The following is a 25282-nucleotide window of genomic DNA, read 5'->3' on the forward strand; positions in this document are numbered from 1 at the left end:
TTTTGTTCCTTAGTTCTCTTTATTGAGGAGTGGCAGACTCTTGATCTGCCCCAGAGAGGTGCATGAAAAGCTCTCCAAGCTCTGTCACTTCATCTTCAGCATGGGGCATAGTCCTACTTTCTCTGTCTTCAATAAAATCCCAAAGCCGAACAGAATTGAAGAACTGTGAAAACAGAAATAAAAAGGTCAGTTTGAGGCATTCTGAGAATGCATTAGATGTCTGCTTTGGGAAAGACTGTACACTGGTATAACTGCAGTCAGGTCAAAAATACTTTATTTTACTTCTCCCATCAAGTTTTAATGATCAACTTCAGAAAAAAAAAGGGGGGGGGGAAGACTAGCTCAGGCTACGCCTAAATAAAGGGGTGGGGAATTGTTTCTTACCATTAGCTGGTGGTCATGGTGTGTTGCTCACATATGGAGCAGGCTTTACCTACAGCTTGGGAAGGGGAGATAACACCAGCACTGTTTTCTACACATGAAATGTCAAGTTATTTAGAGAACAGCTCCCCCTCTTATTTTCTTGGTCACCTAGACAGGTGATGTCCAGGCTTAGTTAGCTCATGCCTCTAAGGTTTGTTAGGCCTGCTAATTTCAGCTGTATGTGCACCTGTATAACTCCCTCAGAATGTTTTCTACAATTCTTTGCTGAGTCATGGTCCATTGAGCTGGTCTTAAAACAGATGAAATTAAGAGTTTTTTGTAAGGAGAAGTTAACTCCTGCACATAAGAATATTTTTGCAGCTTAAATGAGGGAGCTGATCCTGCAATACTTCCCCCTGTGTAAATCCCATCAAAGACAATGGGAGATATGGGTAACAGCTACAGGATCAGGAATTTGCTAAAAGATGAGGTTCTGAGTACACAGAGAGAGTTCCCCCACTGAGCTCAGAGGTCTTGAAAAATGTTAAGTATAAAGAAACTCATTCTGGTTTTCAGACAAATTCACAATCAGTGTCAAGTTGGGTGCCTAAAAGGTGTTTTTAGAGCAAAGTTCTTAAATTTGCCTCCGTAGAGAGAAATCATGCCCTTCTATAAAAGGGCAGCTTATATTCAAGTGGGGCTTTCAAGCAAATGAATCTGCTTACCCGCACAGTCCCCTCTGAACTCAGCTGTTTTCGTGGTTTCTCAGGTTCAGCTCGTGTCCCATCAGGGTAAGCATGAAGGTAAAGGCATTTTCCTCCAAATGGGCAGGTTCCCTTTCCTTGTTCAAAATATTTGCAGGCCTTTTTCCTGAAAGAAAGAGTAATAGTTCCTTTAGATGATGGTAAAAACGAAAGCTGTTTCTTGGGGACAGGAGAGTGAACTGAGCAGCTTTTCCAGGGCTATCTACCCATTTTTTAAAATTCCTATGACTCTTCTCCCAGTCAAGCAGGATCAGCTCAATGGTTCCAGAATCAAAAAATACAGTTACTGCAGTGTCTGAAAGGATTTTTTAAAAGCAAAGAGACCTGCTCATCCCTCTGAGGAATACAGTACTGATCTCAGTCCCTGCTGCCCTACATTTAAGCACTCTAATCTTTATCATCATAAAGCAACAAAAAGACTCTTGTTCTAGGTGGTGAAGCCAAGTCATGACACTGCAATGATCACAGCAACAGCTGAAGTAGAAAGCTCAGGGGAAGTCAAGTTTACTCCTTCAAAACTAAATAATTATCACATTCAGTTAGTACCTTTGGGGGAGAAAAGAATCCAAAGCACTATTTAACCTTCAGTATAAAATGAAAACAGAAGTTGAGTGTTTTAAATTTATACACATGGTGGGAGGAGGCACTCAACTTTTCTGGTGAGATTGATTCAGTTTACAAACTAACATAAAACATGCACTTTAACATTGCAACCAGAATAATCCTTCATCTGTGTTTGTAACTTAAGATACCTGCTTTGCTACATAAGAAGTTACATTTCCCAGTAACAGACTAAGACAAAAAGTTGCTCCGATCAGTTTAATGTACTTGATAATTTGGCTAAAGGATAGCTGAAGAACTACATGTCCTTTTATGTACTTCAAGTCTCAGGATTTAACTGAAGTTATGTTATCTATAAATCGGTAACAGGAACATTTCACTACAGACCTACATGAAGTAAAAATGTATGAAAGCAAGTGCAAATTTTAACTTTAATTGGAGAAATGTAGGTTGAAAGTTTGTTTTTTCAAATACCAATGGTTATATACAATCAGCAGTCAGACAGATTAGTGCCAAATCATTTTTCCCCTCTTGTACAACAAAAGAATGGTTTGGGGAAATGTCGCCCTTCACTTTTCCACACTTGTGTGTTTTTCAAAGATCTTTAAACAAACTCCTTTTATGAAGAACAGGAATTGTACTAAAGAGTTCAGCATGCTGAGGAGCTCTACACCTGAACCAATTGAACAGTAGAACTGGTTGAAAAGCCACCATCAAGTGTCCTCCCTCTCCTGCACATTTTTTAAAGCAAAAAGTAGATTAAGAAATTGGAAAAATTTCCACCAGCTTTATTGCTCAGCTGATTCAGGTGAAGCCAGCAGAACAATTTAATGAGCAGCAGACTCTTGACATATAATCTGCAATGGTTTTAAAGTGGTGACACAACTAAGTACTTTGTTGACAATCCTGCTCTTCACAAACAAGCATTCTATTGGAGGAAATCAGAAAAGGAAAACCATGAGAGAAAATAATTTAGATTTACAAAAACAAATATTCATTTATGGTGTAACTCAATTGTTTAAGACCTAACTGTAATATAATGGATTAGGACCAGCTGAACAAGCAGGCTCCATGATACTATATTTAAACAAGCTGTTGTCAAAATTACAAAACAAGCAGAGGTAATAAATATACCTAGTATATTTGGCTTTACAGTAGAAAACTGGCCTTGACTTCCTGCTTTTCATTTTCCAGGACTTGCTGCTTTCTTTTGTTCTACCACTGTTTGGTGTGTGTATGTTTTTTTTTTTTAAATAAACTTTTAATGAAGAATGACTCAGAGATTGCCTGCTGAGTTCCTTGGCTAAGAAATGGATATTTTCAGTATAAATAACTTATTTTACATTACTAAAACCTATCAGTAAAGTTTACCTGTGTAAACTGATAATGTTTAAGCAAATTTTTCAAAAAGTTATGTTTGATTACCTCTATATTATCTGTAAGAGTTAATTCCTTGAGAAAACTGCTATTGAAGTGATTTACAGCATGAACTTCCAATTGTCTAAGAAGTACCCATCTAACCATGTGTTAAAATGCCTTAATCATATATAGAGAGAGCCAGGCACTACACTTAACCTTGGATTAAGGCTTCAAATATCTATCCTTACTTTTTTATTTTGGAGTGGTGTAGGGGGAACCTGCAGAAGATCTGAAAATTCAAATTAAAGGCAAACAAAAAATGGTAATCCACATAAGCATGCAGGTAAGCTCACTCAACTAATTAAAATGACCTTGCAGTTGAGGTCACCCAAACAGCTTCAGCTCTGGTCCTCTCTCTACCCAAACCAGACACCAGCCTAACTTCAAACAATGTACAGTAACAGCAACTCCAAAAATGGAGATGTGAGCTAATGAATTCTTCTTAGTAGACTGTGCGCTACTGCAGTAGCATTAAACTGAAGTTCACCATCTTCACAACAAATACTTCTTCCTTCTTTAAGAACACACACAGTTGCTAGAAAAAGACTTTTCTTTTAAAAAACTGTTTGAGACTATACCCTGCATGTATACAAAAGGTTCAACTGGAAAACAGTAACAGTTTGAGACTTAGCACAGATATGTAGGTACTGTTTCTTGTCCTACAAACATTAAAATGATCTGCAAATAATCACTTTTACACAATGGGATTCCTGCTTTTTTTTTTTTTAAATGAAGATCTCAAGAATGTGAAGTCTAGTCTTCTCTGGTTTTGATGGTAAACTTCTTGGGGTTCTCAGGATGTAAATTGTGGGCCTACACCTTAACTGCAGGGGCAGCATTTAATCTTTTTCCAGATATTTGCTAGGCACAGCTCTAACATAGATGTTTTAAAGAACTTTAAAAATCCCTTCCCCACTCAGCTTTCAGTTTCCTGTGGCATCAACATTTCAGTGGCTGAGCAAAGAAAGGCCTTACAGTCCAAATGACAGCATTTCTGGAAATGATGTTAAGTAGTGGTTTCTCTAAAGATATGTGAATAGTCCATGCAGTGTTGATATGTTGCTAAAATTAATTTGAACGTAAACAGACAGGTAGTGTCTTTATGCAATTTCTACCAAACACTGTAGTGTTCACCCATTTGAAAGCCTGGAAATTCTAAGTATTACCTAGAATTGGGATACAATTTGTGAAGTTGCTTAAATCCTATTTACTTTTAATGAGACAAACTCTTATGTTACTTTTGAAAATTTTACACTGGGTCTTTTAATAGAAAGCTAGTTAGTTAAAACCTTAAGACCCAATACTACAAGGCAAAGTGCTTACTAACTGAAAAATTCACTGTTTAGGCTGAAATTTCCCACTAGTCCTAGCCCAAAGGTGATTTTTTTGTACAGAAAGTGTGGTTAAAAACTATTCTAGCACTTAAATCACCATGCCATACTTTGGATTATGATCATAATGTCACTGATATTTATGCAGTTATTAATGTTGAAATGGAAAACTCATCCCTGTCATATGGGCAATGTACTGTATTCTTAGGAAGAACAAGATCGAGAAAAAAATTAACAATAGGCTACTTTTTACATGGTCAGCTCTGCAAAAGACTGCAGGACAGACTAAATCTAAATCAAATATAATCTACCAATCTTACTTTTCCACTTCTATTGCATCAGCATTAAGTTGCATTCTCAACTGTCTACAGAGACCCCTGCTGGAAGTAATAAATAGAAACAGCTATCAAGATTTACTTAATAAATACACGCCATGTCACTGTCTTGCCTATCACTCACTATTTGTACCTTTAAAATGAAATAGCTTTCAAAAGTTTACACTTACATGACTAAGTCCAAAATTTAGCTTCTGCAAAACCAAAAATCAGAGAACTGTTTAACACCTGCAACCCAAATATTACAGATACTAGTGAACGAGTCAGGAGATGATATCCAGTAGTTTCATTTTGTCCAGGCTTAATGAAAGAAAAGTGGTGAAATAGGAAAAAATAAAGAATTTCAAAGAAGTAATAGTCCAAGAAATTAATGCAGGCAAGATTTTGTTCAATGATTTTAACAGCTTGTATTTGGAGAGAGACTTTTTTCATTCCATGCTTACTATTGAAGCTACTCTCATTAAGTTTCACATGTTATTTTATATCAGGATAGAATTTTATGAAGGCAAATCAAAAGTGTGTTTTGGAGCTGTGTGGTTTGTTTATTTTAAATGAGGTGTTAGTACTTCTTTTGAAGTTTCCATTTTAAAAAAGCTCATGATATCTAAAAATCAGATCAGAAACTAAATTTGTTTTTGGCTGTGGCAAGCACTAGTTAGCCTTTGATTCTTTCGGGGTCCATAGTGGCTGGATTTTTTGAATTAGATGAATTTCTTGTGGTCTCTTTACTGGCACAAGAACCTCATGGATTCAGGCAGAACTTCTGATCCTGAAGAGTGATGGACCAGTGAACATGGCATTCCCAGGTTGGCATCACAACTGCTGCATCAGGCATATCTTAGAAAGTCTGTCCAATTATAATCCAGATTTATAGCATTATAGATATCTGGACGAAAACCCATGCATTTACTAAACGCAGAGTAGATAGGGTGTCACAGGAATCTGGCAAAACCTACTGAAATTCCCAGACAAAATTAAGTTAGAGTTGGTCTTAAAGTTAAGCCTCCAGAACCACAGGAAAAATAAATAAATAGCATTCTGTTTTAAACAAATTGAGAAGACAGGAAATTCTAAATTTAAGTTTAATTTAAACACTTTAAAAAGTGTTTAAATTAAATGAATAAAAAAAGGCACTGTTAGTGTCACCCTAATAGCTTAACTCTGCCTACATCTACAGTGAAACACCATCCAAAATCAGAAGACCATCCTATGAGTGAAGACATGTCTTCTGCTATAAAAACAAGACTCATGAGATCAACTCAACACTACCACTTCTAAACTGGGTATCTGCCCTCTTGTTATATCAAAGCTAGTAGAAGGGATCTCCTGGGCCACTACTAACAGAGACAGTTAATATTTTCCTGAAAGAATGCAAGCAACCCTTACACAAGTGCCATCACCACCCCTTCTCTAAACTCCCTTTCTTGTGAAAGATGATGCTCCCCCATGCTAGGCGAATTGAACAAGAAGTACCCACGTACTAACATGATGGGTGCTTTGGAAATGTATGTTACGCACTTGTTGACAGTGCCAAGTAAACACCCAGGTTTTTTATGGAACCATTCCAGAACAAGCACCGCAAATAGTGTGTCTCCAGGGGATTAATGCACTTCAGGTAGTGTATCATCACTCAGCTTTTAGCATTCCAAAATGGGTTGAAAATTTACTAGCCCAATACAAAGATTTATTTTACTCACACTTCATATAATGGCAATCAATGATAATGAAAGTAGTAATGATAATTTACCCTCCCATCAAAAAAAACCTCATTTATCACAGGCAAGTGAGCAAGTAGAGGTTTGTTAGGTTGATACAGCACCATCCTTTACTGCATACCTCCAATGGTCTGACCACCAGTCAAGTCTAATTGTTCAATAAAACTTATCACGCATGTAATTATTTTTACATTTGCAGATGGTATTACAACAACAAATCCCTCAACAACTCTGAAGTTTTACTGATTAGAGAAAAAGAAACAAACATCATAAAAGTCAGTTCAGTGACAACTTTGGTTTTTTCCCCTCAACGATACAAGAGTATGATAATCAAAGTAGTTATAGCTGAGTAATAAAAATCAGCAGATGTTATCTAAATGTAGTTTTGGAAAGTGAACAAAAATATCCTCAACAGCCAATTTTGGAAAGTAGAATTATTAACATTCCACCTGGAGCTTGGGGAATTTCTAATTTAATCATGAGGGATATTTTCAGAGGCTATTAGCCTAGCTGAAATGAAAATTAAATTCATGATGTTCAGGGGAAAATCAAAGTTAGATACGAGTTCCTTCAACTACCACTGAAGTCACTGGATATGAATAGTGTGTGTGTGTGTACACACAATTACATTCCATAAGGTACGTTTTGTACAGTATTAAAGAAAACATTTTAAAAAGAGGCTACTGAATACCTTGGTCTACAACCTTTTCAGTTTATTTAACAAAAAATAATTATGGCTAGTGAACTTACCCCATTCCCTGCTTAAATGCCTCAATCAGCTTATTTTTCTTGTTTTGGTCTTCTACCCAGTATACGCTAGGAATTACAAACTCTGATGTCACTCGGCACTGTGGGCAGGATCTTAAATGGGTAATGAAAAGAAAATAAGTGTACATACACCTTGCTGAGAATAGATATTTCTCAACAACTAGTCATAAACAGCAAGTGGAGAAAGGGGAATTGGATCTTTCATATTGAAGCATCAAAGCATATCATAGCTGATTACAGTGTATACCTGGGGTGGGTAAACTTTTTGGCCTGAGGGCCACATCTGGGTATGGGAATTGTATGGCAGGCCATGAATGCTCACAAAATTGGGGGTTGAGGTGCAGGAGGGGGTGAGGGCTCCAACTTGGGGGGGGTGAGGGGGGGCAGGTTCTGGGGTGGGGCCAGAAATGGAGTTCAGGGTGCAGGAGGGGGCTCCAGGCTGGGGCAGGAGGTTGGGATGTGGAAGGGGTGAGGGCTCTGGATGGAGGTGCGAGCTCTGGGCTGAGGCCAGGGATGAGGAGTTTGAGGTGCAGAAGCCAGCTCTGGGTGGAGCAGAGGGGTTTGGAGTATGGGAGGGTGTACGGGCTCTGGGCTGGGAGTGCAAGTTCCAGGGTGGGGCCAGAAATGAGGGGTTCAGCGTGCAGGGGTGAGCTCTGGGAATGAGGGGTTTGAGGTGCAGGAGGGTGCTCTGGGCTGGGACTGAGGCATTCAGAGGACAGGAGGGGGAAATCAGGGCTGAGTCAGGGGGTTGGGGAATGGGAGAAGGGTCAGGGGTGCAGGATCTGGGCAGTGCTTACTCCAAGCAGCTCCTGGAAGCAGCAGCATGTCCCCACTCCAGCTCCTATGCAGAGGTGCGGTGCTGGCCAGGCAGCTCTGCACTCTGCCCCATCCACAGGCACCACCCCTGCAGCTCCAGCTCCCACTGGCCCTGGTTCCCAGCTAATAGGAGTTGCGGGGCAGGGGCAGCATGCGGAGCTCCCTGGCTGCCCCTACGTTTAGGAGCGGGAGGGGGGACATGCTGCTGCTTCCGCAAGCTGCACAGTTCCATCGCATGCGTGGAGTGGGTGCAAGCCCCCAAACCCGCTCCCTGGCGAGAACTCAAGGGCTGGATTAAAAGGTCTGAAAGGCTGGACATGGGCTGTAGTTTGCCCACCCCGATGTATACTGTACTTACAAGTTTTTATAAATTAAAGTTTCAACTGAAGTAAACCAGTTCAACCCAATCAGGTTTGGTCTAAACTACAGTTCAATCAGTGTTTGAATAGAAAGCATGCTTTTCCTGATCAGTGCAGACCATGATTTTTTTCCTTGAAACCTAAGGTATCCAAACCACATTAGACACTTTTCAGGTACCTCAATCCCTGTTCTGTAAAAGAACTACAGCAGCGAAATAGGGCAAAGGAGAAGATTGATACTTGGCCTGTCTACTAAGATTGCAATAAGCAGTCCAGTTTAACTAGTGGTCTTGTGAGATGGACACGTTCATTAGAACCAGATCAAGAACCCAAGTGATTTCACAGGGAACACCTAACAGCCATCAGATAATTTCTAGTGACAACCAACAAGCTGACAAAAGGCTTTTATGTCCCATTACCAGCCCAATGAACCATCCAGTCTTTCAGCCAGAACTTCTTTTAAGATTATTTCCATTCCCTTTTCCTAATATCTTTTCAGAAGGTTGATGAGGTCACAAGTAGTTTAAGAGTTTCAGATCTACTTTCTGAAAATGCTGAAAACATTTGTCAATATTGGCTCAGGGGGAACGATTGCGAAAACCATTTGGCAGCCTCATTTCCTGTCACAGACTGAGCTTCTCACAGTGAATGCCCATTGGGAGCATTACTCTACTACAAGCAGCTTCCAATATGCTAAATTTCACTGTAGCAAACTCCTTGTGAAGGACATGGGGAATACAACCCACTTCACTATAAGAATGGAAAATATTTTTCAAAAAAAGTTTTCCCTGAGACATCTGTAGTTTTCTAAGGAGTTCCAGGGGAAAAGGCAAGTTTCCTCTTTTGTGGTATCAGTTGGATTCTTACATTTTCCTGTATTTCTATTCTGAAGAGAATCAAGCTTTAAATGCATTTATATAGGAGCTAGAACAGCAGATACGACAAAGGCATTGGCCAAATACAGAATAAATGCATGATCAATAGAGTATCCAAATGAGCGTTCAGCGTGAGCATGACAATAGTTAGAATTTATGTGCAATCCAGTAATTGAATGTGTACAAATAAGGTGACAGCAGTTTTCAATTCTTAACTAAGGCCATGTCTACATTTACCAGAGATCAAGGCTGCTGTGATCGATGCTGCGGGGGTTGATTTAGCGACTCTGGTAAAGATCTGCTAAATGGACAGCAGAGTGCTGTCCAGTTGACTCCAGTATTTCACCGAACGAGTAGAGTAAAATAAGTCAATGGGAGAGCGTCTCCCTTCGACGCAGCGAGGTGTAGACACCGCATTAAGTCGACCTAAGCTACGTCGACTCCAGTTATGTTATTCACGTAGCTGGAGTAGCATAATTTAGGTTGACTTACCACGGTAGCGTATACAAGGCCTAAGATACTGTACCTCCTTGGCACGTGGAGTCAGGATTTTCATCACAATCTCAGTATTGGACACATTAGCATTTTTAGGGCCACAGAATTTCTCTTTGTGAACATACTTAGTTTGATATGAAAGTAATAGCATTGCGTCTAGTCAAAAAGTCTATAGAAGAGAACACCTGAATGACAAGCTACAATAGACAGTGTGATCTGGGTGGACATAAGTCCCACTGGTTGACCACAAAGTTAACATATACTTACTTTATGATTAGATTCTCAAACTGTTTGGCACACCTCCACTGCCGGATGCAGGACAAACAGTAGGTGTGATTGCAGTTGGAAAGGATTCCGAACCTTCTCTCCGAGGCCGATGGTTTCTCATACACCACTTCCATGCAGATACTGCATACTTTGTCCTGACTTGCCTGAAAGGCAAAGGCCTTCTCCATCTCGTGTTCAAATGCTGCCATGCACATCTAGGTCATAAAACAGAATCAAAGAGTTACTTTGGGTCTCTGCCATATTTGCACAAGGCTTCTAGCTTGTAAAACACAAATATCTATGGAAGGCATGTATAAAGAAAAAAAAACATAGTACTAGTACACTTAACTCCGTTAAGAATGTAGTTCATGCTTTTTGTTTTATAAAACATCCCCCAAAAGACGTTAAAAGAGCACTAAGGTTGCAAATTCCAGCCCACAAAAAATGTAGATTGCTGTGCAACCGTAATTCACACCCCTTGAGTATGCATTAGGATACAGCCTTTAATTACATGATCACAATCGTTTTTTTCCACAGGGGACAGGCCTTACTCAGTGCACAGAATTATGGTGCTTACTGAATGAGCAGCTTTCAATATTGTTTTATGCTCGTTCACTGTGTGGCCCCAGGCCTTATTATTGCACACTATTTAAACCCTGATCTGAATACAGAATTATTAATTTCTTTAGGGAGTTTTCTATTAAATTCTTCAGGGAGCTCATCACTATGATATCCGAATGCTTCACGAACATGGATTTATTTTCATAATATTCCTGTGAAGCAAGGTGATATTACTTTTCCCAGGCATTTTGTAACTTTTGAGTGCTTGTCTTTACAACCATAACATTCTGTTAACAATTTTTTAGATGCAATTTCCTAGATGATTTTTCTTTTTTAATCAATCAAAATGTAGGAATTCCAACACGTGGCATCATATTGACACCCCCATAGGTCATCAGCCAGGCTGGAACCACTGCACAGACCTCAGCCAGTTGAACAACAGAATAAATGATAGAAGCAGTAGGGTTGTCATCCTTTGTGTGGGCCAGCACTAAAGGGGGATGAGGGACGCCAGTGGGTTTCATAAGTATTTGTTGACAACAGAGGAATACTGAGACTCAGGAATCTCAGGTTCCATTCCAGATGCTGAAGGGAACTGTATTCTGGTGGTTACAAACCCTTCTGCCCCTCCCTCCCCCTGAAACCTGAACTCTCATGTCCACCCACAGGCTTTTTTCCAGTCTCCCCATTCTGGCTCCTCATTCCAGTCCCAGCCCCCTTACTCAGCCTATCCTTGTCTCCTACCAGCTGCCAGTACTAATCTACTCCCTCCATCTGCCTGGCCCAGATCCAGCTCATGTCAACTGTGCATTCTAATCATGCTGTTCCCGCACTATGCTGCCTCAATGCCAGCAGAGGGAACACTGAGGAGATAGGTGTTTGTCTTTGGCTCTCATTGCCAGTGCCCCATGCCACAGAAGCACACACTAATTGCTGGGCAAAGGACTGCTCGCCCCTCTCCACACACACACCAGCCCTGGACTGGAGCACACTCACTACAGAAGGAATCTTGGAAGAGTTCAGCTGCCAAACTAACAATTCCTTATTGAATGTGTGCAACATGAGATTTTTTTTTTTCCCCAAAGGCTTATAACAAACAAATTTACACTCCCCTCCACAGGAACAACAAAACCACATCCTTAAGAAAGGCAAGCTCCCTGCCAAATTCGAAGCCCTTGCTCCAAAGCAGAGGCCCTAGAGAGTCTCAGCAAAACAGTTGTAAGAATTTTTAATAAATTTTCCCCTAATTTCATTCTCTGAAACAGCTGAATCATTTTTGCTAAAATTTTCCAAAAAAAAAACTAAGCTTGAGGGAAGATACCCAATATGGAAAATTTCAGCCAAACAGTTACAGTTTGGCAAAGTTATAAGCTGCTGAAAACAGGGGCTTATAATGAAAAGTGTTGGGCATTCTTAGCTATATGCAGTGCTACCAGCTCTACCTATAATACAAGTGTATTAAACAGCTTTTACTAACAAAGCTACTGCAAAGCTACTGTATATGCAAGAGAACCAATTGTACTATGAGCAGCTGACTTGCCTCTGATTAACAGATTTGGACGACAAGAGGTACAGAGAGCTCAATATAACTGAAGTGAACTGAGCCCAAAATCCTATCCAAATTGGGACTGGATGGCTCAGGAGAGTAGCAGTGGGATGCAGCACCTTTCCTGACCTCAAATTACAGCTAATATCAGCAGTGACTAGATGTTATCATCTGATTGCACTGTGGTGGATTATGTGAAATGAGTTGGTTGTCTCAGGTCAGCGTGGTCTAGAAGAAGGAGTACAAGTAGAGTTTAGAGAACCTGGTGACCTTTTAGGCATGCTGCAAAAGCCATATGTTTGAGAGGGTTTTTAGAGAGAGTCAAGGGGATTCTTCCCACAATGATGAAAAAGGTGAAAAAGAGTTTCTACAGATGGCTGGCTAAATTCCTGTTGGATGTTTATTTTAATGCAGCTGGTATTTTGTTGTATCGACGACAAGTTTGGGTGACTAGAGCGTTCAATAGGTCTCTCAATTATTTTAAATCTAAATTAAATAAGTATATACACAAATAGCCTGTAACACACAAGTGTCTGTGGGCTTTAGAACAAGCATATTTATATCATGTTTTAGACCCAAGTTTAAATTATGTTAATCTTTACCTTCTCATGAGCCTTCCTCTGCTCTGGGTCAAAGGGATGAAGTACTTGCAATTCGCAGATTTCACACACATCTCCATGGAGGTAAAGACACTGGTCACCAAACTGGCATTCCCCAGCTGCTGCATAGGGACATAGCTGCTGTCCATCAGTATAGGAACTTCCAGCCACTGAATCTTCTTCAAGCCCACTGCAAATAGCTTCTAAATACGAATGGGGCTTCACTTCCAGATTATCATTTTTGTCACTGCAACACACTGGATCACTCACGGTACTGAGTCTCACCTGTTCTTCACTCCAACCACATAAATCTTAAAGAAAAAGCATAGTATGTAGCATGAAAGACCACAGGAGCATAAAAACAGCAGTTACCTGCTGAATTATAGTTTCCTTGTTAATAGTTAAACCTTTTCACCTGCTGAGCTTATGTATTTAGCAGCTTCAATCTCCAAATTATCCAGCTTTACAGCCTTAAACTACCCACTGTAAAGCTTGAAGATACCAAGTACAGCATATCATGCATTTTCATCTTAAGTATTATAGAAGCTAAGCTAAAACTGCACAGATTTTCACTTAGAACATGTTTAAAGTCCTATTTCACATTTTAAGTGATTGAATTCACTCACCACAATTAACACATGGTCCCTCCATTGACCAACTGAATTTTCTATTTTTTGGGATGTGGGGGAGGTTGGCAGGGCGATATGAGGGGTTTTAACTCTGATACCTTCACCTGTTTCCCCTGCCAATAAGCCTTTTGTGAAATTTCAGGTTCCCCTAGATAACAATTGTCAGGCTCCTCTAGATACGAGATCAGCAATCAGAAACCCCAAACTTCCTACACACATTCATTCTCACATCGTCTCCGACACCGTCCACTTCTTCAATTTAAACACAAAGCTATGCCCCTCATACAGAAATAAAACAGCTTATGGTGAAAGGAAAAGCAGAGATTATGGTCTATTTACTATTTCTGTTCTCTGACACTGCTATCCAGCTGGCCTTAGCACAGAGGCCCTGGGTAGGAAGACTGGCCAGCAGAGGAGATCTGGGGCTCTGCAGGGCTGCAACAGGGAGGATTCAGCACTGCAATCTCACAGAGGATTGTGAATGGGGATGCACAGAGGGAGAGGTTTGTGGGGGGGCAGTTGGTGAGACCAGGCTGGGTATGTGTATAGTAAAAGGAGGTCTGGGGCAAGTGGGAGCTCAGTCCCTCTGTGCTGGGGCATCAGCAATGGAAGGGCTCCCTTAATGCTGGTGCCTGAGGGGCATAGGAAGGTCATCAGTGGGATGTGTGGGGCAAAAGTTGACTATTTACATGAGTAAAATTACTAACATGCATAAATGTTTGTAGGATTATGCCCTATCCATGTTACAAATGCAAACACACCCTTTATAGCCATCACTGAAATGGAAGTGATGAAAAGCAAATAATGGAAAGCAACAGAACTACTGCTAAAAATCAGCAAGCCAGGAAAAGTGAAGAGAACTGACATTAACTGCTCCTACTCACCTCTATCCCTAAGCACTAATGTTCTCTTTTTGCGTTTTCCAGGCTCATGTGTTTTGCTCTTGATTACAGGCATGTTATGCTCTGGCAGAGGGTTAGGGCTGTTGAACGATGGTGAAGAAAGGCTGGGTGGCACAGTACCCACTGCACCACCAGACCCAGATGGTCTGGTGTGATCATACCTAAAAACAGAAAACAATGTAATAAAGTGCCACAAAAACTAAGATCTAGTTCAATGCACAATCATTGTTATTCCAGGAAGCTAACAGTTAATGTGGCAAACTCTTGATTTCCACTAATGAGCCTGTTTATTCAATATATTAGCTTATGGATCATGATTTGTTCAGAGACAATATGGATGATGATAATAATACTTAGGATTTCTACAGCACATTTCAAGGATCTCAAAGCACTTTACAAACATTAAGCCTTACAACAGCCTTGCGAAATGGGATCCACATTTTACACAGAGGTTAAGGCCTACATTTTCAAGTGTCCACTCATTTTGGACAACCTGCTGGATTTTAGCTACTCAGCAGCTTTGAAAATCAAGTCATACGTCTTTCATATTGGGCACGGAAAGAATGAAGAACCCCATGTCGGACTCTTTTGAAAGTGCAGATTTAAATGATTTCTCCAAAGTTGCAAAACAATGCTGAAAGAACAATATTCTTAGAGAGTGTGTTCAATTTAATACTACTATTCCATTACAAAAAGGTTTGCTGACATTTATTCAGATGTGGTAACATCAAAATATTGTGTGCCCTGTCAGTTTATGATCTCTCCTGCTGTCCGTTAGCAAAGCAGCAGTTACACTGTGCTCTTATTCACACATACAAATATGGTGTATAGATACACACACACACACAGATGGATTTTTCAAAAGCACCCAAGATTGGCCTAACTCTGCTCCCACTGAAATCAATGGGAATTTTAGTCTATATGAACATGGTGTTACCTATCAGCTCTGTGTTCTTGGGGAATCAGAGCACAGCCTGTCTGACTCACTAAAGACCTTCCCCCCCAATCCCCTGCCAGCCTCTGCTTGAACCAAAGCCAACCAGAGGAAAGACTTACAAAAAGCAATGAAAAGGCAGTGGAAGACACACTTAAACCCCTCAGACAAGGGTGACAGGATTAAGGAAACTCCCCTAGCCTCATTTGCATCTAAGATGGGACAAGGAGGTACCTCCATTAGCATACAGAATGGAGAACAGAGATTCTAAGGCAAGAACTGCACTGAACTATGGGACCAGAAAAGCGGGAAAGCACTGCATGATGGGGAATCTCTGCTCCAGCTGTTAATGAACCCACCCCTGCACACACCCAGCTCAGTAGTTATCAGACCAATTCTAGTAATAAATCCTTTATTGGTATCCAAAACACTGAAGCTGCCTGATTGCACTGTGAGCTCTCTGGAAGGAACACAACCCATAGCCAGGAATAATCTGCTCCTATTGTCTAGCCTGAATAAAACAACTTTGGTATATGCCCTTGAGCCATCAGTTTACCCACAAAGAAATCTAGTGTTCTCCCTTGAACTATTGTTCTTCCCCTACAAAAACTCCTACCCATGCTCAAGTAAATGCTCTGATGCCTGGATCCAAAATCTACATCAGTTCCACTGGGACTTCATCTTCTCCTGACTGATTGTGCTGGGGGCTCTGCCTGTCTCCAGCACTCCAGACCCTCAGCTACCACCACCTGGGAACCCTGATCAATTTAAGCTTCACGGAGTGGTGAGAAGCCAGCTCTCTCTCGGTATAGTCTTCTGACCCTGACTTGTGTGGTCAGTTATAGTTTTCTAAACATAACTTTTGTAACCAAATTTAAATTAGATTTAATATTATAACTGTTTTGTTTGGCGCCTCTTGTAGGATTATTACCTGGCAATAAATAATTTTCATGGTTAAGCTGGTTGTTTCTCTCTCTCTCTCTCTGAGGCAACGCTCCTTGTACCTAAGCTAAAGATTCCTGTAGCACCCAAAAATCCTGTGGGTTACTACCAGAACAATTGTAATGTGAAAGTGTGGATAGGGGCGTGCTGAACTTGGGGCTTATGAGGGTGGCAGCTTGGAAGTGTTGCTCGACCCAGCCCGATGAGTCCAGGGGCATATAAGGGGTCAGCTTGGGAGTGCTGATTAACCTGGTCCTCTCAGATGCACTCTGTTAACTTGTGTGTGTGTATTCACCTGATTCTGGAGCTGGAAAAACACAGTCCTGGGGAACCTAGGTCCTGTAAGATAGCTCCAATCGGGAGGGAACTTGCAGAAGGGAGAAGTAGAGCTCCGTATGAGAACACAAGTGACAAACAGTACATTGATAGAATTATAGAGTGTCGTCCCCCCACGGAAGAGTAATCCTAATAAATGAGCGTACCCCAAAGCAACGGGCAAATCTGGTAACAATGCACTGATCTAACTCTAAAATATCTTCATTGGGGACAATGGAAGTAGCAGTTCTCCACCTCAGGGTTTTTCTAACAATTATATTTAATTCTCTTCAAGTCTGTCACTCGCTTACATGCTGTCCATTCTTGAGCATACTATGAAATGCCATGAACATCAATAGTGCCATACAAATAATACAGTAATGCACACATGACAGATATTGCAACCACATGTATCTTTAGGGACCATATTATATTAAGGTTATGAACGGTTTATGTATCACTGTGGGCCAGGGATTGTATGCAACTCTTACTCCCGGGGGAATTCTGCACCAAAAAATTAAAAATTCTGTAAATTCTGCATATTTTATGTCTCAAAACAGTATAATCACAACCGTTTCAATTATTTTGATAATTTATTTCAAAATACCTGTCACCAAGTATGTCTGTAACAATACAGACAACAAAAAAGATTCAGAAAATGTTTGACAAATAGATTCCTTGCTAGTCATACTAATACAGAACTCTGAGTAATAAATCATTTAAACTACAGTATAGAACCTTATTTCCCGCACCCCCTCAGAAGCAGTACAAAGGCTTGGGGGAATCAGGGGTAATGGAGGAGCTGAGGGAAAGAGAAGCAATTGCTAGGAAAGAGCCTGGGTATGAACTTGAAGGGTTTTTGGGTATGGGTAGGAAAAGTATGGTACAGGTTTTTTTGCGGGGTGGGGAGGGAAAGTCCCCCATGCAGACCCTAGCTGCCCTTGCCTCTTCCATTCAGTCAGGCACATCTGCCCCATCCCCATGTGTCCCTGCACCTCCACTCAGACATCCCCTCCCCCAACCCCTATGTGGGCCTGCACCCCCTCCCAGTCCCCATGTGTCTGTGCCCCTACTCAGCCACCCCCATGTCCCCATGTGGTGCTACACCCCTCCCTCCTGTCCCCATGTATCCCTGCACCCCCTCAGCCAGACCCTTCCCCTCATCTCCATGTGTCCTTGCATCCCCTGTCCCCATGTATCTCTGTGCTCCCACTCAGCCATCACCCTTCCCCCGTAGCCATGCACCCCACCACCCCCTCCTGGCCCATGTGGCCCTACACTTCCCTGCTCCCCCCAGCCCTGTGCCTCCACCCCAGTCTGTCCTCCCCCACTAGTCCTTATGCGCCCATCTGACCCCCCCCAGAAGCCCCACACTGTCTGTCTCCCCATATTCCCGACTCCTGACCCACCCCAACTGGCCCTGTGAAAAAGGTAGGCCTCTTCCCTATTGTAGATGGGACTGGCCTGGAGTGGCTGCTCTGTTCTAGAGCCACAGCAACCCTCTGGTGGGCAAAAGGCAGAACTGCAGCAACTTTTCAGCAGAACCTATTTTCCACACAAAAAAATTAAATATGCGCAGCACATGAAATATGCACATGTGCAGTGACACAGAATCCCCCCCAAGAGTAAACTCTGGGGAGGGGGAGGGTTACCATAGTTCTGTCAGAAACTAAAAGCAGTGGATGATTAAAGTAAATCATTCAAGTTGTGGACAAGTCCAGAGAGGTACTAGCCCCCTCAGGAGACCAGACAAAAAGTGTTTTTGGTATAAAAAGGCTGAATTTGAACTTACACCGGGTCTTCTTTCTGATCCAGCAAAAGGACATGAACTTTTGTCCAAGTGGCCCCAATCCTGCTGAAGGACTGGAAGGACTTTGGCTTATAAGGGCCCCCTAAGACTGACAGATGATTCCTGTTACGTTTCATGTGTGTTTAAACCGGTTTGCTGTTTTTATTATGTGTTCTCTGTAATACTTTAACCTTAAGAATAAACCTGCTTGCTTAGAAAGAACAATTTGGATTACTGGTAAATCACACCTGTTATAGTCTTTAGAGAGAAAGCAACACACAAGCACTGGCCTTTAGGCAGACAGGCTTGCTGGGGATATCAGACCATATGGCAGGGAGCTGTGCCTGGTCAAAAGGGAGTAAGACAAGGATCCTTACCCAGAGACTGGTGATGGCAGGAGTCATGAGAGCTGACTTGGCACTCCTATTTCCCCCTCCATGGCCCATTCTAGAGGTGCAGTTTACCCAGTATGATGGCAAATACATAACATTTAAAGAGCAGTTTCAATTATTATTTGCCAAACACCAGATTATGTTGATAGGACCTTTAGATAAAAACTATCATATATTAGTTCAAGGCAGCAACATTAAGGATGCCATGGATATTTTAACTTCTGAATTTTCTGACTTGTGTGACTGATCTCCTTATCCTAACCTAGTACAATCAATTTAAAAAGGTAAACAAATGTAAAAAGTTAGTAGTACACATACTAAAATCTAGAAGGATCTCTTATCTTTGCCAGTTCAGTGCATAAACAAAAGGTTACTCACCTGTAGCCAGAGTTCTTGAACATGGTCTGGTCATTCACACTCCTATGCCTTGTCAAAGAGAGCTCTATTTCCAGATAACTCCCGAGAGCAAAGATCTCATCTCCCACTGATGTCTTTAGAGGCCATTTGAGCAGTTCTCATCTGTCCCAATTCAGTTGATCTGCTAGGCATGTAGGATTACGGGGTACATGTTATGATGAATGCACCAGTCTCTCACTGCCATAGCTTCCTTGAAAAGCTATGGGGAATGAGCTCTTCCTTGCTTGTTCACATAGTACATTGCAGCCATGTTGTCCATAACAACTTGAACTGCCTTGCCAGTGAGTTAGTCAAGACGCCCAGCAAGTCACCCTCAATTCCAGTATGCTGATATGTAGCATCATCTCCAAGTGACTCCAATGGCTGAACTGCTGGGATGGGGAACCCACTTCATCCATTAAGCTGGAAGTGTTGGAGGGTAGAGTTGCTGATGGTGCTGAGAGACTGAATGTTGCCCCTTTTAAGATGCTAGATCACACCGCATCCACCATAAGAGGGCAGGGAACACTTACTTTGGGAAGGCCAATTTCAAAACATGCTGTATAAAACAGATAGTACTTTGCTAGCCAGTGCTGCAGAGTTTTTGTGAGTGAAGCACAAGGAGTTACACATTGCTGAGGCCATGAGTTCCATCAGTGTGAGAAACAGAATTACTGTCTGGTTGGAGTTCTCTTAAAGTCTGAGCAGAGGAGATTGAATTTTCAGGAATCGTTCCTCTTGAAGGAAGGTTCTTCCTGCTGTAAACCAAACCTTAGGTCTAGGTTCCAAGAATGTTTTTGCATTGTTCACAGATGTCTCCCAAAAGGTACATAGAACGGTGCTGGGCTCTGCTAACAGGAGCCATATTTAGGGCTATACGCTTTTGCGTATGAAAAGCATGCTCCCACTAGGACTGACTCTGGTAACAGTCACCCACAGGGTTTCATTGTGTCTAGAACTAGGATTTGATGGCTTAGGATCCTTCAGTATCAAAGGTTTTGCTTTTACTTCAGGAGCAAAGTACAGTACTTTCAGCAGGATTCACTTTTTATTCTCTGAGAGTTGAGAGCTGACACAGGCCTCTCAGTACTCACAGAACCAGTGGCTATGGAACTGGAGGGTTTATCTGCTAGTGCATCCTGAAGCAGTAAGCTTGGAGCTGATGCTCTTTGCAAGCTATTGGGGTGAAGGTGCTGCAGAATGAGCGCCATGAAGGTGGTCGACCTTCCCACCAAGCGAACTGGACATCACAGATGGGCGTCCGAAGTGGGAAACACAGCAGGACAAGAGGCATACCTCTTAAATCCTACCCACTTCCCCTTTGGGACCACCACAGTATCTGCACACCCACACCAACGTGAGTGAACAAAAAATTAATTAAAATACTTTATAAAGAAAGCACGCTAACATTTTTAACATTAATGCTAACTTCAAAGTGCTCAGATGCAGGATGGATCAACCTGGAAAGGTTCCTACTGATTAACGGTGCATGAATTGTACCGATATCTGACAACAAGACAATATTTTAATATCTATAGCACCGCTTGTTTAAGGAACTCAAAGCATCTAGTAAGGGGAGATTATCCCTATTTTACACAGAGGTTAAGGCCTAAACTTTGTATTAACAACATTAACATTTCTATCACACAAATCAAGAAATTCAGCATAAAAATTCCACAGCAACCTTAACTCAGTCTCCTTTTTTTCCCACAGCATCCAAATGAATAACAGTTAGGCATAACTCTAGAATTTATTATTATTTGTACTACAGTAGCAGTCAGAGACTCAACTTAAGCCCAAGCCACCACAGTATTCAACACTACAAACATGAGATGACATGGTCTAACAAAAAGGAACTTGCTGTCTTAAAAAGCCCACCACAAAACTTAAGGATAAAAAGCCATATGATCATTACGGTTCATGCAGAGCACAAAGATACAAAACCAGGAAACTACTGAGTCCCCAATTTATTCATCAGGAGCGCAATGTTTGCCATTCATGTTGGTTTTATAAGCTTTTCATTATCTTACTCTTGTTTATAAACATACCCAATGTATCTTTGTTGCTGTGGTTCCTTTATTTCCTAGAGTGTAAAAACGTATTGTCTGCAATCACCTTTTCTAGTTGTGGGAAAAACACACTATACTAGAAGAGTGGCAATTTTTACCTGCAGCGAGCTCCATAGGCACACTGTCCTTTCTGGTAGTATCTGCAGATAGTAGAGGGTTTGCTTGTAGTTAAGTCATGTGAAAACAAACACCTGCTTCCTTCACGACACACCCCTTGCATATAATACCTGAAGCGATAAATGGTTACAACCACAGAGATCTGTTACATACTGTAAACTAGGACAAACACTTATTTTCTAGAGAAAGGTTTTGAAGAGCATTTTTCTCTCAGTCCTGCCCTTTGTTCTCCATTGCAAGAAAAACCCCAGGTAAAGGATTACACCTGGGGAAAAGCAGTTCTCTTAAATTTCCAGCTAGAGTTATGAGTATAATTAGCCACTTTAATCACATTATGCAACACTTCTGGTTGACACTTTCCTAAAAGGTCCTGCTGGTGAATCACTAAATACTTTTAAATATGTGTAGCTGAAATACATAGATTCTTGGTCACTGAAGACAAATATTTGCTTTTTGCATTTGTTTTTTTTTAAAAAAGGTAGCAACAATGAGCACTACAAAACAATTAAGCAGAGCAGAAATACAAGATAAACTATTATATAGTGTTATTTTCAATTCTTCATCCCCATGTAAGTTTTTAAACCAGCAAACAGTATTATAGTAAATTGACAATAACGACACAGTGCAAACACTGGTCTCTCTAACAATTTGTTTTAACGAACTCTGTTCTGCAAGTTGCTCAGAAGATGGCCAGATGCTAAAGGCACAATACGCTGGGAACTAAAACCAAAACAACGAAAAGCACCACTCTGCAAATTCCAGAGGAAAAGACAAATCGTTGACATTAGGGAGAAACAAACCCCAGCCCCGTACGCGTGACGGGTTATTTTGCATCACGTACCTGGGCTTATAGAGCCCGGCAACCTGACAGGACCTGACTACAAGCGTCGGATTCAGTCGAGTCGGGACTGCAAACAACCCGACCCTCTGGGCTCCAGTCCCCTCCTTCGGCCGCTCTGGGCTGGGGTGCTGAAGCGAGCCCGGCTCCGCTCCGCGCCAGCGACAACCGGCCAGCTCGCTCCGAGAAGCGGCGGGGACGCCCGCCCCGCGCCCGCTTGGGAACGCGCTCGTTTGCCCGGCTCGCTGAGGCTGAGGGGCCCGGGCCGACGGGCGCCCGGTACACAGCCGCGTTCGCTGGCCGTTTCCAGGCAGCCCCGTACAGGCCCGCGCGCCGGGCAGCGCGCCTCGCCTCGCCTCGGCTGTCCCGGGGCTCCGGGCCGAGCTCCGGGAGCCAGGGCCTGGCGCCGCGCGGCCGGTCGGAACAACGGCAACCCTTGGGCTGGGAGGCGCCATTTCCAGACGCTGCGACACCAGAGCGGGTCGCCCCGGAGCCGGCTCTAGCTGCGGCCCCGCTGGACTCCTGACACGTAGGCCCAGTGGGGCCCCGCACCCAGAGCCGCGGGGCAGCGAACGAGCGAGTCCCGGTGTCTCCAGGCGGCCTGGCACGATAGCGGGGCAGGGGTCGAGGGCCGTGCCGAGACCCGACCCCAGAAGCTGCGTCGCCCCCGCTCTCACCTGCAGGTCACCTCCTTCGTGCTCATGTCTTCGCTCCCCGGCCGCTCCCGCAGGCAACGGACACGCTCCCCCCGCGCCGCTCGCTCTTGGTTGGTTCCGCAGAGCCCCGGGTGAGGGGCGGAGCCGCTGGGACTCTCCCCGGACTCCTTCTGAGGGAACTAGCGCCTACTGGGAAACTATTCCCGGGGGACTTAGCCATAGAGACAGAGGGAGGGGCCAGAGCGTCGCTTCCGTGAACCATAGAGATACAAAAAGAAAAGGAGTACTTGTGGCACCTTAGAGACTAACCAATTTATTAGAGCATGAGCTTTCCTGAGCTACAGCTCACTTCATCGGATGCATACCGTGGAAACTGTAGCAGACTTTATATAGACACAGAGAATATGAAAAAATACCTCCTCCCACCCCACTGTCCAGCTGGTAATAGCTTATCTAAAGTGATCACTCTCCTTACAATGTGTATGATTATCAAGTTGGGCCATTTCCAGCACAAATCCAGGTTTTCTCACCCTCCGCCCCCCCCCCCCCAACTCACTCTCCTGCTGGTAATAGCCCATCCAAAGTGACCACTCTCTTCACAATGTGTATGATAATCAAGGTGGGTTTTTAATTAATTAATATTAAAATAAACACTAGCTCTTTAAGAGGATGTCCAAACATTATGTCTCCAGTTACTAGTTATCCTAACAGTGAGTGGTTAAGTGGGCTGTCATTCTGAATGACATCACTGAATAACATCCATTCCTAATCCAGTGATCCACCTGCTCCGGGTGAGATTGTGATAGGCAGCAAAATAAGATCGTTTCAGAAAGCTTCCCTCTATTTGCACAAGTAGTTGGCTGAAACAATGCAGTCCTTGGACTCAGAGAAAGGCTTAATCAAGTTCAGCCATTGTAAGAAGGACATATTTTGTTCCTACGTGCCCAAGCTGTGCCCTGTTTGTGGGCAGAGTCTAAACTACAGGAGACTGGAAGATGCACCTGTCAGCATTCCCAGCCCATTTGTCAACGGGCATAGGCAGAAATGTTCATTTTTACTTAAACCTACTACAGGAACATTTCTTAGGTATGGATATTTTGTTTTGTTACCATTGCTAAATGAAGTGTTTCCAAATGTTTGCTTATAGCATTTGCTCATGTTAATATATATTACTGCTTCCAGGGACCTGATCCTACAAGTAAAGTGTTCCACCAAAGCCAATGGAACTACTCAGGTGTGTAAAACCTACCAGATTAAGGTCTTGCAGGATCAGGGAAACTCCCAGTTAATTCAATGAGAGTTTTGCCTGAGTGGAAACTGAGTAAAATCCTCAGGATTTGTCTCTTTCATGGTAATTTTTTTAATGTGTATCAAACTGAACATACGGTGTATGTATATACACAAGAACATGGCTTTTATTTTTTTAAGATTCCTTGGACCATACTGTATTATTGATTACATAGGGGAGTTCTGATTTAAAATCTTATATAAATTATATGACATTTTATTCAGACACTAGAATTAAAGGTGATGTTGAAAGATTCTATATATGTAAAACAATGAGTTATACACGTATACCAGTTTTCTCCTTTAGAGGGAAAGATGCCAGTGTTTATTACTTTTTAAAGAATGAGTTTTCAATGAAGTCAAACTGAATGAAGTTCCTCTCCCAGAACCTCCTTCCGTCAGTTTTAGTGTCAGAAACAGGCAATGTGGGCCTTGATTTTTCATCTATGAGCGCTCCAAGGCTCTGCAGTGTGAGCTGTACACTATGATTCTGGGCTCATTGTTCTGCTCATCCCTCCTTTGTTGCTGGTGACCACAGCAGCATGTGTGTTTTTCATTTAAATAAATTTTTCTTTTAAAGATAAACTACCTTTGTTAAGGCTAAACGTGCTATAATCTATTAAAATTAAATTTAAAAAAAACCACAACACAACAGGCATTACATGTTTTCTGCCAAAGCTTTAAAGAAAGTCAAAGCACAGAACTGGTGGAAGTCACTCACTAAGTACCTGGGCCCCGTTTGCTAAAGTGCAATATGAGCTTGTAACAGCGGTTGCCTCTTCTGCAGATGAAGAGAAAATGTTTTCTTCATTCCAGTTTATTCAACTAGTTCCTTGCACTGACTAGATCAGTGGTGGGCAACCTGCAGGCCGCATGCGGCCCATCAGGGTAATCTGATTGCGGGCCACAAGACGTTTTGTTTATGTTGACCGTCCGCAGGCATGGTCTGGGCCAATGGGAGCTGCGGGGGGCCATGCCTGCGGATGATCAATGTCAGCAAAATGTCTCGCGACCCGCAATCAGAGTACCCTGATTGGCCGCATGCAGGCTGCAGGTTGTCCACCATTAGACTATATCATTCAAAGTTGAAAACCAACTGGGAGTTGAAAAAGTAGGAAAGTTTGGAGAGAAAAACAATCTATGACTAAAAACAAGGAGAGAGAGGATGAGATCTACTATAGGCATACAGCAATTCTCCAAAAAGGGCTATATCTCAGGAGTTTAGTGTACCCACCCTACACA

General features: G+C 42.3%; 2 protein-coding genes across 5 annotated transcripts in view; one reads left to right on the top strand and one right to left on the bottom strand.

Moving 5' to 3' along the window:
• Positions 1 to 22967, bottom strand: MKRN2 (makorin ring finger protein 2). Of its 4 annotated transcripts, XM_073352248.2 has the most exons (9): positions 22775 to 22930; positions 21241 to 21369; positions 16477 to 16548; positions 14288 to 14466; positions 12778 to 13085; positions 10069 to 10283; positions 7239 to 7349; positions 1089 to 1233; positions 1 to 163 (listed from the first exon to the last, which is right to left on the bottom strand). In XM_073352248.2, the coding sequence occupies exons 1-9, from the start codon at positions 22798 to 22800 to the stop codon at positions 20 to 22; spliced, it is 1329 nt and encodes a 442-aa protein (XP_073208349.1). In that variant the 5' UTR covers positions 22801 to 22930; the 3' UTR covers positions 1 to 19. The 4 variants fall into 4 exon arrangements, with proteins under 4 accessions (XP_073208349.1, XP_073208347.1, XP_073208346.1 ...); XM_073352246.2 differs by lacking the exon at positions 16477 to 16548 and having other exon boundaries at positions 22775 to 22967; XM_073352245.2 differs by lacking the exons at positions 16477 to 16548; positions 22775 to 22930 and adding an exon at positions 22101 to 22710.
• Positions 22445 to 25282, top strand: part of MKRN2OS (MKRN2 opposite strand) — an 18368-nt gene continuing 15530 nt past the window's right edge. The window contains exon 1 of the mRNA XM_073352261.2: positions 22445 to 23839. Within this exon, the coding sequence (XP_073208362.1) occupies positions 23622 to 23839 (218 nt within the window). The 5' untranslated portion in view covers positions 22445 to 23621. The remainder of the gene's footprint in view (positions 23840 to 25282) is intronic.

The sequence above is a fragment of the Lepidochelys kempii genome, chromosome 7 (assembly GCF_965140285.1).
Source record: "Lepidochelys kempii isolate rLepKem1 chromosome 7, rLepKem1.hap1, whole genome shotgun sequence".
Lineage (NCBI taxonomy): Eukaryota > Metazoa > Chordata > Testudines > Cheloniidae > Lepidochelys > Lepidochelys kempii.